We start from the raw sequence: 16,876 nt of genomic DNA on the forward strand, positions 1-16,876 counted from the left end.
AAGTGGTATCCGAGCACTCGGATTTAAAAATGATAAAAGTTTTGAAAGCAAATCAGATGTATTTTCATTGTTGAAAAAACGAATCTTGGCTGACAGGACAATTTCATTAGGATTAAGAAGAGGGATGGCAAAGCCAAAAATCAGCATTCGATTCAACATGGCGTTTATTATGTTTGGATGTTTTATTGCTCAATTCATAGGAAAATGAGCTTGAAGCCTCGCTGCTGCGTATAATATCATGCAAAGTAATAAACAAAGAGAAACAATCATCAAAACTAATGATTTCAATTGAATAGTGTATTTTTCAAAATAAGCACTAGCAACGCACGAGCCTTATACCCGAAAATGAAGAATAAGTTATGGTAAACCGACCCTTCTGGGACTTGGTTAGTCTTCCTATATTAAGAATTTAACATTCATAATATGTGTTTTCAGCTCATTAATGTGTTTGCCGAGAACTTGCCGGCATGCACAGTGCGATGCTAAGGAGCCTATGTACAATCTCAAGTGCTTGTCTCCCTTTTTGCCGAGAGACAGAGATGTATGAATGAATGACGTATGAAGCCTTTTGTAACTTTGCGAGAGACAAATCGCAGCACTAGCTCTACTATTGAGGACGCATAGAAGAATGCACAGTGCATTTGATTGATGCTTTCAACTAACAAAAAGACACTTGATAAACTAATTAGAGAGTTTTTGTTTTCAACAAAGTTGTTAGGCTTGTCCAGGACTTACAACTGATGGATCGATTGATTTACAATCTTATCAATCTTGCGTAGAGTGCCAAGCACAGAAAAGCACAGAGAGAGTGCACTCCACAGAGAGTGAGAGACAGGATCTCTAGCACACTGCAAAGGAAGTGTGTAACACACAGCCAACTGCACGTACTCGCTTCCTTCTGATTTGTTGTGCAGCTTCGTGGAGCGTTTGCGGCGCACAAAGAATTTTGAGTCGCATCCTATCACTGACCCAAAACAGTTCAGTAGAGGCCTCAAGGGTAGAAAACTTTAATGGTATGGTATTTGAAGCAGTTAGTATATAATGGTATTCGTCCCTCTTCATAATAAAGAGTGTCTGATCGATAGGCCTGGAAACTAAATACATGTATCGAAGATATGAATTCCTCCGAAGAAATATTATTGCATGATGATAGCATTTTACAGAGTTCGATAATACCAACAGAACATTTCTCTCATTATTTTGGTTTCGTTTCTCTGTATTTCTCTGTAGGCCGATATTCGATTGTACATGGTTGTCGGACGAGTTTTACAGATTGGTTTTAAGAAAAACAGTGTAGCAAGAACTCATTTGTTTATTCTCCGAGTAGATTATAGAGCGATCAACAGATAAAACTCGATTAATTGCAAGGGGAAGACAGCTTTTGCCCTTCAACTTGCTCTAAAGGTAGGCTTAGAGCAGCTCGTGTTACTCGTTTAAGAATGCTCATAGCCACATGTTAATATGTTGGATCCGTGCCTGTTAATGATAGGTTGCAACATGCGTTTATATATAAACTCTAGAACGAGACGTGGACGTTCAAAGGTGTCTCTGTTCAGCAGAGCGTGATGCAGCTCAAATCCCAACCACGATCAGGTTTTCTCTGTACTGTAAACTTCGTCCAGTTCCTGACCGGATGTAGTGTAAATAACCCGTAAATCGGTGACACGGGAGTACTCATCGCCTGTTAAAGATTGCTGATCTACACCCAAAAGTAGTTTGTAACGGCTAGATAGCAGTCTGATAATACATAGTAAAGTTGAAAGACTCCAGAAATAGATATCATCTGAAGTCGATAAAAGTGGCTCAGACTATATAATCTTCCAGTTAGACTGTTATTGTGAGTTTATTAAGTTTAGATCGAAGCTGAGGCGAGATTCGCGAGAAGAGAAAAAATAACGTCAAGTGTAGCCCAAATTCAGCTGTCATGAAATGACAGTTGCAGCTCGTTGGTTTTGTGACCGAAAACAAGGATCTTTGTCTTATTTTTTTTAGAGAGGAGGAGGAGGATGTGTGGAGTGCAATGTATAATAAGCAACATGTCTTTAGCGTATTTTAGAGTGTTGCCCCCAATCTACTAACGAACCGAAAACAGCCTTTTTCCAAGTAACGCCTAACGCCCTGCTGTCAGCGCGTTGTCAACCAGAACAAGGTTGGCCATGACTTTTCCTCTTTCTTCGGTTGGCCGTCGGACGCACCGGACGCATCGTTGCTCGCTACAGCAGACCACCAGTGGGTCAAAGCCGGACTTGCTCACTGTTCTCTTACCATTTTCTATGCAGTGAATTGTCTGAAAAACTGGATAATATATTGACCGTATCCTTTACTGTATTGCGAAAAATTTGTTCGGGAAAACGAGCGATTTTTAATGGTAACCAATCTTAACCGCCTATTCCACATACTGTAAATTGGCGGATTACCATTTGTCAAACTGGCAAATATGTACCTGGAATGGTTAGTTTACTGTTATCTGCAACAGTTTGAAAAATGGTTAAATGACAATTTTTAATGGTCATCTACAGTATGAGAAACGTTGCATTTACAGTTTGTGATTATGCGGGCACTGATTTAAACATGTTATTGGCATTAACCCTTTGGAGCCGGAGGGGTCATATATGACCCCGGCGATGAAACCGAGCATAACAAACGTGTTCGACACCAGCGAGGATTCCAAAAGGTTAAATTGATGTTTCAACTTATTCACTTTTTTTTCTTTCCTTTCTTTTGCATCAAAAAAGTCACAAACATCAACAAAACAAAGCACGGAAAAAATCTTAAACTGAATAAATCTGGTGTTCGATTTGAATAGGTCGAATCTGCATAGGAATCACAGCAAACATACGATCTATTCAAATCGAACACCAGAAATAATTAAAAATTCACGGAAAAATAATGTTTCGGAAAAGTGAATGGTTCAAACGTAAGAAAAACAGTATAATATATTGTTACATAAAAATCCAATGAAAATGTATAGTATAGCGAACCATTTCATTACAATACACTTTATTGTAGCTGGTACACTGTATGGTGCAGGAATGGTTTTCACCATACACCCTATGGTTAGTTTTTATCCGGGTGATGCAGCTAATAAGGTGCCGTTTTTTGTACCAACCATCTTACTCCTGAATCCACGAGCCTTGGTGAACTAAAATTATAGTTTCTACCCAACATATCTCCACGGACTGAATCAATCCCCAGCTTCATCATGGATTTGGGAACGTTCAAAAATTACGTCCAACATTTGGGGGAGGGGGGGGGTCTAGAAAAGTGTGACAGTACGTGTATTGGGTATAGGGAAATTGCGTGACAGAGGGGGGAGGGGGTATCTAGAAATCCCGAAAAACGATGGACGTAATTTTTGAATCTTCCCTTTCTTAGCTTCCGATCAGTAATCCATCCCTCCCCCATACTGATTCCGGCTCTTGGAACTCCCAAATTATTTCTAAATTCCCCAGGTTCATCTAGCTGGTTCACCAAAACATTGCAGAGCCCCAGATTCACTTTCATTTACTATGAGAACCCCATGTTACTGAATTCATGTCATTATGACCTCTATTTCGCATGTTATTCATCGGCTCTACTGCCGTTTTAAATGTACTATGCCGAAATGACTGTAATCAAACAATTGAACTCATCAAACGTTGAGGGAAATAGTAGTTTACGCCACAAGGTGCAGAATGACGATTTTTACAGCACGAGTCTGGTACGCAGTGTCAAGAAAATTCAAACAAGACTGACTTGAACTTAGAGAATTTGCAGTATGACACTCATTTCAAGCGCAATTGTACAGTGATTCTTGTATCATATGTGTGTCATAAGTATAACAATCACTCATTTTACAAGCACCTTTACGACGAATTGATTCAGCATGATGCTGAATAACATTTGGATAATTTTCAGGCACAACCTTTGTTCGGGTTTAGTTCACACAAATTTGGAGAAACTATAAAGCATAGTGTTGTGAACCAACTGAACAAACAGGTTAAATCGTTTTACAACTATATAGTAAAGCTGTTATTCAGCTTTAGCAAAAATGATTAAAAATTTATAAAATGCAAAAATTTTCACGAGAATTTTTACTCGGGCTTGCAAACGTCACAATTTCGTCCAGTCATTTGTGTCGGTAAATAATGTCGTTTTCGTTTTTGCGGTGGAGCTACACCGGTGTAGCACTTTTGCACCGAAAATGTTCGTTTTTTGTCGTTTTCGTTTTTGCGGTGGAGCTACACCGGTGTAGCACTTTTGCACCGAAAATGTTCGTTTTTGATTTTCGTGCTACACCGGTGCTACACTTTTTCTGCACCGCGCATGATAGTGTAGCACTCAAAAAATCGGGAGTGTAGCTGGTGCACACCGTGTCCACCAATCAGCGTTTGCAAAGTTGTAAATATTTTGGTGTTTATACACGCACACTAATGCAACTGCACCGAAAATGTTCGTTTATTCAGCGAAAAGTGTAGCACGAAGCGGTGTAGCACCGCCGCAAAAACGAAAACAACATAAGTTAAATACGCTCATCGCTGATGCGCAGCCGATGCAGCTGACCGCGGTGATCCGCATTGAACTCACTCATCTATTGTTTACTGGCAAGTGCCCGGCAGCCATCATCTTTTATTTTGGAAAGTGTGTAATTTTCAGTCGTTTTGCGTTCAGCTCTGATGGTGCGGTTCTTTTGTTCCTGCGATTCCCACTACCAGAACAGCGATGAATAAAGTTCCGCGCGCCCGCCCGGTTGCCAAGCCGTCCAACTCGGCCCTGGCCAATCGCCTTACGGAAGCGGCCCGCTTTGATCCCAACTGCATTTGCGAACGCCCGCACACGAAAGTCGTTTGCTCGGTGTGCCATTTCGCCACGTTCGGCCGTGCTCTTCGACCCTGCAAGGCCCATCCGAATGTAAGTAGGGTTTCACCAACTTTCGAGTAAGGTAATCTGGCGATCCTGCGCACAATCATTGCTCTCCTTTGCAGGTTTACTTTCTGATGGATTTCTCATATTGTCCGAAATGCAAGCAGAGTTGCCGCTATCTGAAGGAAGTTCCGGAGGATGGCAATCGATTTTGAGCGATCTGAATGTTATCAGCCTCTGACAAGAAAGCATTAGCTTCAATGAATTGATTTTGGTTCCGTATTGATTTTTTTGTAAGTACATACGATGGAACTAGGTACTACTGGGTTATGTAATTAAACGACAGCATTAATGTATTTCAAATTTTCGACTAAATTTATCCAACAATTCTAAATAGTAAACCAACCGGGAGTTCCAGGTCGGTGTTTATTCTTCTCTAGATACATTTTGTGGTTCTTCTTGGCTTCGTCCAACGATTTCTTGTCATCTTCGGTCTTCTGCTTGGCTTCCGCCGGGAACAAGTTGGGAAACTCGAATTTGGTCTCCTTTGGCTAAAAATTGGGAATTCAATTATATACATTAAATCACAATGTGATTCATGTCATGAAAATAAAACGTCCAAGCTTACCAGCGTAACGTAGGCCAGCTTGGTGTCCTCGTGCTTGGAAATGTAACCCATGATCAAATCCCGCTTCGTTTTGCCCATCGCTATCCGGGTCCGGACGTCCACCACCGGCAGGTTGTAGATCTTCTCCAGGTAGTTCTTTACGTCGTGTTTGGTCATTTCCATCGAGCAGGCAAACTGTACCACATTCGGTGGCTGTTCGTGTTCCGGCCGGATCAGTTTCATCCAAAAGTTGGGCAGAAATACACGCAGCTGGGGGTTGCCTCGCTGGTAAATCGGGTACCACCGGGTGGACATTCTTGTCGGGACGCTGTTACTTAGTGGTTTATGCAGAAAATTCAATTCAATGTGCTAAAAAGCGTTTTTCAAAATGTTGCGGAATCTGCGGCACGTTGATTGAATAACGAAGTGACAACAACAACAACAAAGTCAGTGCTGTCCAATGAGAGTCTAACAAAGGTGGGGAAGAAGACACTTCGTGTGCGTGAGATCCGTGTTTGGTGCAAAACATCTCACAACTACAAGCAAAGCTAGCTCCCATAAGAACGCGTGTCAAATAGTGACGTCACTATTTGTGTTTACATTTTTCTTTGGTTACTAATACATAGCCATCTCTTCTTCTTCCCCACCTGTAATATACTCTCATTGAGTGCTGTCCTTGCTGATGACAGCGGGTAATCATTAATACAGTCAGGTTTTTTTTTACGCGGTTTTTTTTTACGCGGTTTTCATTTACGAGGTTTTTTTTACGCGGATTTTTGAATTAACGCGGTTTTTTTTTACGCGGATTTTTGAATTAACGCGGTTTTTTTTTACGCGGATTTTTGAATTAACGCGGTTTATTTTTACGCGGATTTTTGAATTTACGCGGTTTTCATTTACGTGGATTTTTAATTTTAAGCCGGAATTTTTCCAAGCATTATTATAGAGTTTTTCTACATATTTCTGTAGTTTTGGTGCTTAACAGCATTAAAAAGGTAGAATATGATGCAGAGTAATTTTCTGGATATCCAAGGACATCCAAACTGTTCTTGAGTTTAGATCCTAAAGTCTTCGTCTGTAACGGTAACTTCTTGCATTATACAAAGCAACGATTTGTAATCTATTAAGCCCAGTAAGTCTTTTGAAAGTTCAATAAACAGTTTCAGATCTGTCGGGATATCCTAGGTCATCCAAACTATTCTGGAGTTTAGATCCTAAAGTCTACGGGTGTAGCGGTAGCTCATTGCATTATACAAATCAAAGATTTGTAATCTATTATGCCCAATATTGAAAATTCAATAGACAGTTTTAGATCAGTCAGGATAACCTAGGTCATCCAAACTGTTCTGGAGTTTAGATCCTAAAGTCTACGGGTGTACCGGTAACTTCATTCATAATACAAAGCTACGACTTCTAATCTTTCATGAGTTACTGAACATCTCAGTTTAATAGACAGCATAAGATCTGTTGAGATGTCTAAGGACATCCAAACCGTTCTTGAGATTACATGAACTTTTCTCATTGTACAAATCTACGATTTGTAATCTATTATGTCCAGAGATTATTACAATATCAATTATTGTATCTATCTATCAGATAATTATGTCTATTATGTCCATTTGTAGCTGTTCAATTGGCTGATTTGGAATATTTTTAAACTATTTTGGAATAATTATTGATTTAAACCCTGTCTAATTATGCATAGTTACTATTTTTAGCTTGAGAAACTACTGTCATAGCCATAGACTTTAAAAACTGAGTTCCAGAACACTTAGGATTACCTGGAATATCCCAAAACTTTCAAAGAATGCTTTGTGACCTTTAACTATCAACCCTCGAGCAATCGCGCGATTGCCTGTATTGTTGTATTTTGTACAACACGATGAAATAATCTCGCTTTTCGTGTTCAGCATAAGCGTGGTGCTGAAGGTGGTGGGCAACCGCGCAAGATACGGATGGTTAAGTGAACATGATTTACTGCCTGTACTTCGACAACTGTGAGATGGAGTCTTAACAACGAACCGGTTTAAACCAGTGTTGCAAAACTTCATCCCATTCATTTGAACACTAACCAACAAATCTTTTTAGTCATTTTTCCTTCTATTCATGTTCAAAACGATTTCATTCAATCAGAGCACCTATTAAATGAGAAGCGAATCCTTGTTGATTGAATACATTGTCACTCGAATGAGTAGCTGGGCACGAAACACGAGAAAACCCTGCAAAATTCCGCCAGACTGAAAAAGTGTCGAATGTCGGGTCAAAGTCGGGTCAATTTTTATCGAATGTTGGGCCACTGTTGGACCAACATCGAACAAGTATTGGGTCCATGTTGGGTGTGGTGGCCAAAATAAAAATAGGTGAATGATAGGTTGATGTCGGGTTTGACGTCATCAATGATGGTAAAAGCTTTAAACCTTTAAACAATAGCTTGGCAGTTTGTGTAACTTGTAGAAATTTTGAGTGACAGGCAAAAATCTTAAAATGATGTTTTAAAATAATTCGTAGAGTTCATTTTTTAATATAAAATCAAGAAGGAAATTATTGAGTTAAAAGTTATAAAACATGGTTTTCATTTACGCGGATTTTTGAATTAACGCGGTTTTTTTTTACGCGGATTTTTGAATTAACGCGGTTTATTTTTACGCGGATTTTTGAATTAACGCGGTTTATTTTTACGCGGATTTTTGAATTAACGCGGTTTATTTTTACGCGGTTTTTTTTTACGCGGTATGTATCCCCCGCGTAAAAAAAAACCTGACTGTAATTTTAACGACAACATTGATGATCATGTGGGTTTGGCCAAAATACTGCATACTTTTGCGCTACTTTCATGATGTCCACACTGAAAAATACAAATCAGTTAGTGCGGCACCAACATTTCAAAAGGACGTAACTGCATTTGGAAGTAATACCTTCTTTCAAAGCTGTAGGTCGTACTGCCTCTGTAGTATCACCGAGCAGCTGTAACTCGCGTCGGTCCTCGACAGTCGTAGTACACTTTCTGCCTCCGTTCACCTCACCCAAACCCATAGCCTACTTAGTGTTTGGTTGCGTTCGTTTAATCGAGCATAACCAAGACAATCTCTTCTCAATATTTTATAGCACAATGCTACAGCCTCCCTTACACTCAAACCACCGTGGTTGTCGGAAAGAGGAGAGTTTTTCCCATCTGGTACTTGTTGTGAAACACATGGAAATCATAACACATGATCCACAGCTTTAAAAGAAGGTGATGATTCCAAAAGCAGTTACGCCCTTTTGAAATGTTGGTGTCGAGTGGTGGTTAGGTGTGTGGGTGGAGGTCAAAAGGCCTCAAGTCGAAAATAGTATGAGTAATATTCTATTTTACGAAACGACAACAGTGTTGATATTCTGCTTGGGCGCAACCTCCTGTCAAATTTTCAATCATGAAATGAGCGATCAGCTGATCCGAAACGTCTCGTAAAATGGCTCATTTTACGAGACGTTTCGGATCAGCTGATCGCTCATTTCATGAATGAAAATTTGACAGGCGTCGAAGCCCGTGAGTGTGAATATGTATCAATATCAACACTGTTGTCGTTTCGTAAAATAGACTACAAAAATCAGCTGTTCCCGGCAAAATCACCACCAGTATAGATTTGCATTATGGTCGTATGGTCCACTGCACGAATTTAGGCCGCCGACACCGCTCAAACGTCAAATTTCGTGTGAGAGTAAGCAGGCCAGTATAAATTCGTGCAGTAATCCATAGTTCCCCAGTACGGAGGGTTAGCCTAACATTAGCCTAATGTGAGACTAACTGGCCAGCATGTTAGGCTAACTTTTTGTCTCACTTTTGCCTAATGTTAGTCTAAAATTAGACAGATATGACACACTTTTGTTAGACATGTTGCAAATTCGAAACATGTTTGTTAGTCTAACATTAGACTAACGTTAGACATGTTTTAGTATGGGCTGTTAGACGAATGTTAGGCATAGATTTTATGCTGCTTGTTTTCATTCCAGCTGTCATCCGAGCAAGAAGTGTGATTGTAGTAGTGAACTTTTATCGGCGTTCACTACTACAACCGCACTTCTGCCTCGAATGAAAGCTGGACGAAACATATTTAATAAAAAAATCGGAGCCTGTTTAAATTTTAATTTTAATTTTAATTAATTTTAATTTTAATTTTAATTTTAATTTTAATTTTAATTTTAATTTTAATTTTAATTTTAATTTTAATTTTAATTTTATTTTAATTTTAATTTTAATTTTAATTTTAATTTTAATTTTAATTTTAATTTTAATTTTAATTTTAATTTTAATTTTAATTTTAATTTTAATTTTAATTTTAATTTTAATTTTAATTTTAATTTTAATTTTAATTTTAATTTTAATTTTAATTTTAATTTTAATTTTAATTTTAATTTTAATTTTAATTTTAATTTTAATTTTAATTTTAATTTTAATTTTAATTTTAATTTTAATTTTAATTTTAATTTTAATTTTAATTTTAATTTTAATTTTAATTTTAATTTTAATTTTAATTTTAATTTTAATTTTAATTTTAATTTTAATTTTAATTTTAATTTTAATTTTAATTTTAATTTTAATTTTAATTTTAATTTTAATTTTAATTTTAATTTTAATTTTAATTTTAATTTTAATTTTAATTTTAATTTTAATTTTAATTTTAATTTTAATTTTAATTTTAATTTTAATTTTAATTTTAATTTTAATTTTAATTTTAATTTTAATTTTAATTTTAATTTTAATTTTAATTTTAATTTTAATTTTAATTTTAATTTTAATTTTAATTTTAATTTTAATTTTAATTTTAATTTTAATTTTAATTTTAATTTTAATTTTAATTTTAATTTTAATTTTAATTTTAATTTTAATTTTAATTTTAATTTTAATTTTAATTTTAATTTTAATTTTAATTTTAATTTTAATTTTAATTTTAATTTTAATTTTAATTTTAATTTTAATTTTAATTTTAATTTTAATTTTAATTTTAATTTTAATTTTAATTTTAATTTTAATTTTAATTTTAATTTTAATTTTAATTTTAATTTTAATTTTAATTTTAATTTTAATTTTAATTTTAATTTTAATTTTAATTTTAATTTTAATTTTAATTTTAATTTTAATTTTAATTTTAATTTTAATTTTAATTTTAATTTTAATTTTAATTTTAATTTTAATTTTAATTTTAATTTTAATTTTAATTTTAATTTTAATTTTAATTTTAATTTTAATTTTAATTTTAATTTTAATTTTAATTTTAATTTTAATTTTAATTTTAATTTTAATTTTAATTTTAATTTTAATTTTAATTTTAATTTTAATTTTAATTTTAATTTTAATTTTAATTTTAATTTTAATTTTAATTTTAATTTTAATTTTAATTTTAATTTTAATTTTAATTTTAATTTTAATTTTAATTTTAATTTTAATTTTAATTTTAATTTTAATTTTAATTTTAATTTTAATTTTAATTTTAATTTTAATTTTAATTTTAATTTTAATTTTAATTTTAATTTTAATTTTAATTTTAATTTTAATTTTAATTTTAATTTTAATTTTAATTTTAATTTTAATTTTAATTTTAATTTTAATTTTAATTTTAATTTTAATTTTAATTTTAATTTTAATTTTAATTTTAATTTTAATTTTAATTTTAATTTTAATTTTAATTTTAATTTTAATTTTAATTTTAATTTTAATTTTAATTTTAATTTTAATTTTAATTTTAATTTTAATTTTAATTTTAATTTTAATTTTAATTTTAATTTTAATTTTAATTTTAATTTTAATTTTAATTTTAATTTTAATTTTAATTTTAATTTTAATTTTAATTTTAATTTTAATTTTAATTTTAATTTTAATTTTAATTTTAATTTTAATTTTAATTTTAATTTTAATTTTAATTTTAATTTTAATTTTAATTTTAATTTTAATTTTAATTTTAATTTTAATTTTAATTTTAATTTTAATTTTAATTTTAATTTTAATTTTAATTTTAATTTTAATTTTAATTTTAATTTTAATTTTAATTTTAATTTTAATTTTAATTTTAATTTTAATTTTAATTTTAATTTTAATTTTAATTTTAATTTTAATTTTAATTTTAATTTTAATTTTAATTTTAATTTTAATTTTTAGTTTTAATTTTTAGTTTTAGTTTTAATTTTAATTTTAATTTTAATTTTAATTTTAATTTTGATTTTAATTTTAGTTTTAGTTTTAATTTTAATTTTGATTTTAATTTTAGTTTTAGTTTTAATTTTAATTTTAATTTTAATTATAATTTTGATTGTAATTGTAATTGTTATTATAATTGTAATTGTGATTTTAATATTTATTTTAATATTTATTTTAATTTTAATTTTAACTTAAATTATATTAAAATTAAATTAAAATTAAATTAAAATTAAATTAAAATTAAATTAAAATTTAATTAAAATTTAATTAAAATTTAATTAAAATTTAATTAAAATTTTAATAAAATTTTTAAATAAAATTTAATTAAAATTTAATTAAAATTTAAATAAAATTTAATTAAAATTTAATTAAAATTTTATTAAAATTTTATTAAAATTTTATTAAAATTTTATTAAAATTTTATTAAAAATTAATTAAAATTTAATTGAAATTTAATTTAAATTTAATTAAAATTCAATTAAAATTTCATTAAAATTTAATTGAAATTAAATGAAAAATAAATCAAATTGAAAATAAAATGACTCACCGGTCGATGGTGCCAAACTTAACGGAATCGGTCACTGTTTTGGAGATGACTGGTTCCGGCGACGGGACGACGCGAACGAAACGGACTTAGTGGCCAGGAGCAGCGACGATTAACTGACGGTTTGGACAACGCAACGACGGAAATGGTTCCTACGGGTTTAACTATTTGAGACGAGCATTTTTTTTTTTTTCTTTTTCTCGACCGACGAACGCGATTTTTAAGCTGCCGCAACTAACAAAGTGTTTTTCCACTGCCATTTGCTCAACTGTCAATGATGCGCGAAAAAATCGAACATTCAGCATAAATTCGGGGTTATGATTTATGCTCTCCAAAAATTTTCGATGAGCAACATAACTAACAAATGCCTAACATTGTCGAACGCCTAACTTCCTCCGTGCTGGGTCCGTGTAGCCACGAAAGTAGCGCATTTTTTACCTGGTGGTAAAAGTGCTGACTCCCGTCATTGTTCGGTGAAAACAGTTATACAAAAATTGATGATGACAGCTGTAAATGTCACCTTCTGACGTCTCCGCAGTTCGCCATCATTGTCTCTGCATCGTTTTGTCGAAAAAGGTTCGTGAAAATCTATTTCCCGATATATTTTAGTGTTTTCACCGTTTTTTGTGGAAAATCATACAATATCTTGTTGCCCTTGGGTACAGCAGATTCCTGATATTCTGCGATAATCGTTGTAATAAGAGAAGTTTATCATTTTTGTCCTTTTTCTGACCATATTACATAGCCTTATGGTTATGTAATTCCAGTTTTGTTTCGATTAGTGTTTCGTTGAATTTGTTATATGTATAAATTTTATTAATAACTTTCCTTGTTTTCCAGACGTTAATTTCACCCACGAGATAATCCACTGAGCAGCAGCAATGGGTCACGGATTCGGTGAATTGGCCAAGGTGCGCGGTATCGTCACCCACAAGATTTCCTCGTACGAACAGAAAGCCTTCGCCGGATGGTGGACCAAGGCGATCCCCAACACCCTCCGGCGGATCCGGTCTCAGATCTTCATCGTGACGCCCCGTAAGTAGACCCCCTTCATCAATGTTTAAAAGTTGACCTGTTAATAACAATAGAATGTTTCGTACTGGCAGCATTCGTCATGGGCTATCTGGTGTACAACTATGTGGAGAACCTGCACACCCAAATCAACCGCAAGAACCCAGCTGACTACGAAAACGATTCCTAAGATGGGAGTCACGGGCTCGGCGGAGATTGCAAGTCAACCTGCTATGCTTTCTATTTGTAAATCGTAACTAGAGAGGAATAAATCCAAGAACTGTTCGCCAATCCACTGGAATAGTTTGTGTTCACTGGCCAGGAAAGAAAATTGCCATTAGTCGGAGCGTGGTTGGTAGTGTAGGGGTAAGCGTGGTCGCTTCTCACAACAGTCAGCGTCTATAGGTTCTAATCGACACTATCGGTAGTTTTTTTTGGAATTGAAGTCGTCCGTTCCGGTCATTGGCGAATCTAGCTTTTTCTAGCTCACTCTCCTAAACAAACACGAGAAAGAGAAGGAAGGAAAGGGGTGCCGCGGCAGAAAAAAGAAAAAAAGCTAGATTCGCCAATGGTTCCGGTCCATATCGGGTGTGCGGTGGATATTCAAATCGTCCGGACGTAATCCTACACGTAATACCGAACTCTTCAAAACTATTTTTGCTATTGACAATTGAAAATCCCACTTTACCAAATTAATGAAACTCGAAAGTCAGTGAAAACGGCATCAATAGATATGATACCTCAATGCCTGATACTTTTTTTTTTGTCCAGGGACAACGGCAATATGCGACATAATTTTGAAAATTGCACGTGCTACTGGAGTGAAAATTTGAAATTTCATGGTCACCTTTGTTTGACAACATTTTTGTAAAAAAAAAAAACAATTTTGCGTGAACAAAGACATATTCTTTTAACCTTCCGGAACTCGCGTGGTTGGCCACCATCGGCAGCTCCACGCTAATGCTGAGTACAAAAAGCGAGATTTTTCCAACGTGTTGTACAAAATATAACAGCGCGATCACTGGAGGGTTAAAAATTCTGTTTATGATCAAGGAATAGGGACATTTATTTGTTTGTCTTATCAACAGACAGGTTAATATTTAATCAGCGGTTTACGCTGTTAAATGAATCCCCCTAATAAATATGCATTTGAAATGTGACAAATCGGCGTTGCACTTTTTCAACATATTTCGGAACAAACTACATATCTGTTTTTATTTCTTACTAGCTGACCCGGCAAAAGTTGTATTGCCCATTTTAATTGTGGATTTTGCACTACGACATAGTTTTTTCTAATGTTTTTGTTATTTTCTTAATTTGTTCTACAAAAATTCATTAATTAGTTGTACGGGAAATAGGGGTAAAATGAACACCCCAAGCGTTAGGTGACGTTTTTAATGCAAATATGTTAAAATCTTGCATTTTTTCCATGTAATATCTTAGATGGGATTATGTTCTAAACATTCTAAGAACAAAATTGGTCAAAACTATACAGTTTTCTTTATTTTTTTCCGATTTTAAAAAATGCAAGAAAACCGAGTAGCGAAAAACAGTGAGGGTAATGAACAATCGATGTGGGTAAAATGAACACATATTTAAAAGTTCATTTAAACGTGGAATTACAATATAACCGCTTGTCAATAAATTTGATGTAAATTGTATGTGTTACGACTTTAAAACTTCTTATTTCAAGTTTGCAATGTATTGAAATAATTATTCGAAAAAATGTACTAAAACAGGCGATTTTTCTAATAACAATCTTATTCTGTTGAAGTAAAATATGTTTTCTTAACTTTTTACTCTAGTTATCTGACGATATGCGTTAAAGATTTCAGTATATCGAGTTTGAACAAAATCTGATATAAAGTTTGAACCAATTGTACCCCCAAGCTCTGTTTGTTTTAAAGTTACTATAGAAATTTTATTAAAAACAATACCTATTTTTTCACTAAAAATTTTCTTTTAGGAGTAAATTATTAGAATATGGTATCCAACATGTGGAAATTTGCGAATAATAGATCAATTGACCTTAATTATGATTGGTTCTGTTTTACATCAGACCATATTATTTGCACGATTTTTGATATTTTCGTCATTTTATAGTGGTTTAGTTAATTTTTAAGTCCAATATCAGCAGAAGTGGCAGAAGTACAATGATTTATGTTGTTGCATAAAACCTAATTGTTAAAATATGCAAAAATACCATGAATGCTACTGCAAAAATAGCAGCCTATTTTAAAAGAAGGAAAAATATCAGATAAAGAATGCTGTTCGGTGATTTGGTTGCTAACCAACTCTTTCTCAATGCAATTTAAAGGGACAAATCGATCATAGAGTTAACAGTTCAACTGCCATAAACTTCACAACAGTGCCACTTGAAAAAAAAAAATCGATTGAAGGTAGGAAACACTTAGGTATGTTGTAAGGGTTAGCAGTTGTTCGGTAAAAAATGTAACAGTGTGACTTGAAAGAACAGCCTATTACAAAAAGAAGGATACATCTCTGATGGAGTGAGCATTATAAGCAGCAGGAAGTATAACCTGTGTGACGAAGTGGGCATGGTGATCATTCTACCTGTGGATTCAATGAACATTCGGCCTGATGTCCATTCGGGCTATTTTCCATTCGGCTCTATGAACTTCGTCCTAATAGCCGTCGGACGTACACTTTTTCCTAGTTATGCAAAAATTTCTATTTAATTTGTATAAGAACCCCCTACACCCTCTGGAAGGATTTACAATATCATGGACATTCCATGCCTTCAAAAATGTCCACATGCCAAATTTAGTTCGTTTTGTACATATTATGAAGACATTCTCTGTATTCTGTTTCATTGGGGTGACTGGGTGTTGCGCCCAGATGAAGGATGGGTCGTTGACCCTCAACTTTTGAAACATTCCTTGTCTTCAACACACTCTACATGCCAAATATTGTTTTATTTGCTTGATTAATCTTTGAGTTATGAGTCATGTTTTATCTGTATGAGAGCGTTTACCTTTTCCCACCACCTTAGAAACATTTCTGGTCTTCACATACCTTCTCATTTTTAGTAATAAGAAGTCAAACTTCTATCAGTATATGCGTATTATCTGGGAAACTCACAATTTGTGTTTAATTGTCTGAATAAATATTATCTTATGTCGATTTTTTTTTCTAGAATGCCCACTCCTTCATTACAGTGTAATGCGAAAGATTTACCTATTTTCAAAAGAAAGAAAAATCACAGATAGAGTGAGCAGCATAAGTATCAGAAAGTACAACTTGTGTGACAATGCGGGAATGATGATTATTCTGCCTGGTGGCATTTTGGTTCAATGTCTATTCTGCCTAATGTCCCTTCGGTCGCTTGCGTATATTATTCATTTGGCTGCATGACGTTCGGCCTAATGGTCTTTTCCCTTTTCATAGATGGAAGGGAAGCGTTAAAACTTCCATATGCCAAATTTAGTTCCCTTTGCTTTTTTACGGCTTTGTAACCGTTGGGTTACAAATGATTGGTTTTTGTTTCGTATTTTATATTGAGTTTCGGACCTTTCACGTTTCTTGTGTAAAAACAATAGGAAAATATAGAAGTGAAATAGTTTGTCGCTACCAATTATGTAACATTGCTATAGAAATGAGCGACAACGAAATAGCAAATGACGGGAAAGGGAGAAAATTAGAATTTTAGCGGCCACCGCCTTAAATCAGCAGCTATTGC

General features: G+C 33.3%; 2 protein-coding genes and 1 non-coding gene across 3 annotated transcripts; 2 read left to right on the plus strand and 1 right to left on the minus strand.

Moving 5' to 3' along the window:
• The first annotated feature begins 4,552 nt into the window (after positions 1 to 4,552).
• LOC109400799 (uncharacterized protein CG13380) lies at positions 4,553 to 5,104 on the plus strand. Its single transcript, XR_003898187.2, has 2 exons — positions 4,553 to 4,890; positions 4,965 to 5,104. It is a non-coding gene; the product is annotated as an uncharacterized protein CG13380 (transcript).
• Positions 5,105 to 5,169: 65 nt separating this feature from the next.
• Positions 5,170 to 5,894, minus strand: LOC109399622 (large ribosomal subunit protein uL23m). Its single transcript, XM_019672118.3, has 2 exons — positions 5,471 to 5,894; positions 5,170 to 5,393 (listed from the first exon to the last, which is right to left on the minus strand). The coding sequence occupies exons 1-2, from the start codon at positions 5,762 to 5,764 to the stop codon at positions 5,232 to 5,234; spliced, it is 456 nt and encodes a 151-aa protein (XP_019527663.3). The 5' UTR covers positions 5,765 to 5,894; the 3' UTR covers positions 5,170 to 5,231.
• A 6,694-nt stretch (positions 5,895 to 12,588) lies between these two features.
• Positions 12,589 to 13,471, plus strand: LOC109400800 (cytochrome b-c1 complex subunit 8). Its single transcript, XM_019673299.3, has 3 exons — positions 12,589 to 12,741; positions 13,006 to 13,200; positions 13,272 to 13,471. Exons 2-3 carry the CDS (start codon positions 13,047 to 13,049, stop codon positions 13,364 to 13,366), a joined length of 249 nt encoding a protein of 82 aa, XP_019528844.1. The 5' UTR covers positions 12,589 to 12,741; positions 13,006 to 13,046; the 3' UTR covers positions 13,367 to 13,471.
• The last annotated feature ends 3,405 nt before the right edge of the window (positions 13,472 to 16,876 follow it).

Source organism: Aedes albopictus, chromosome 3 (assembly GCF_035046485.1).
Source record: "Aedes albopictus strain Foshan chromosome 3, AalbF5, whole genome shotgun sequence".
Taxonomy (NCBI): Eukaryota; Metazoa; Arthropoda; class Insecta; order Diptera; family Culicidae; genus Aedes; species Aedes albopictus.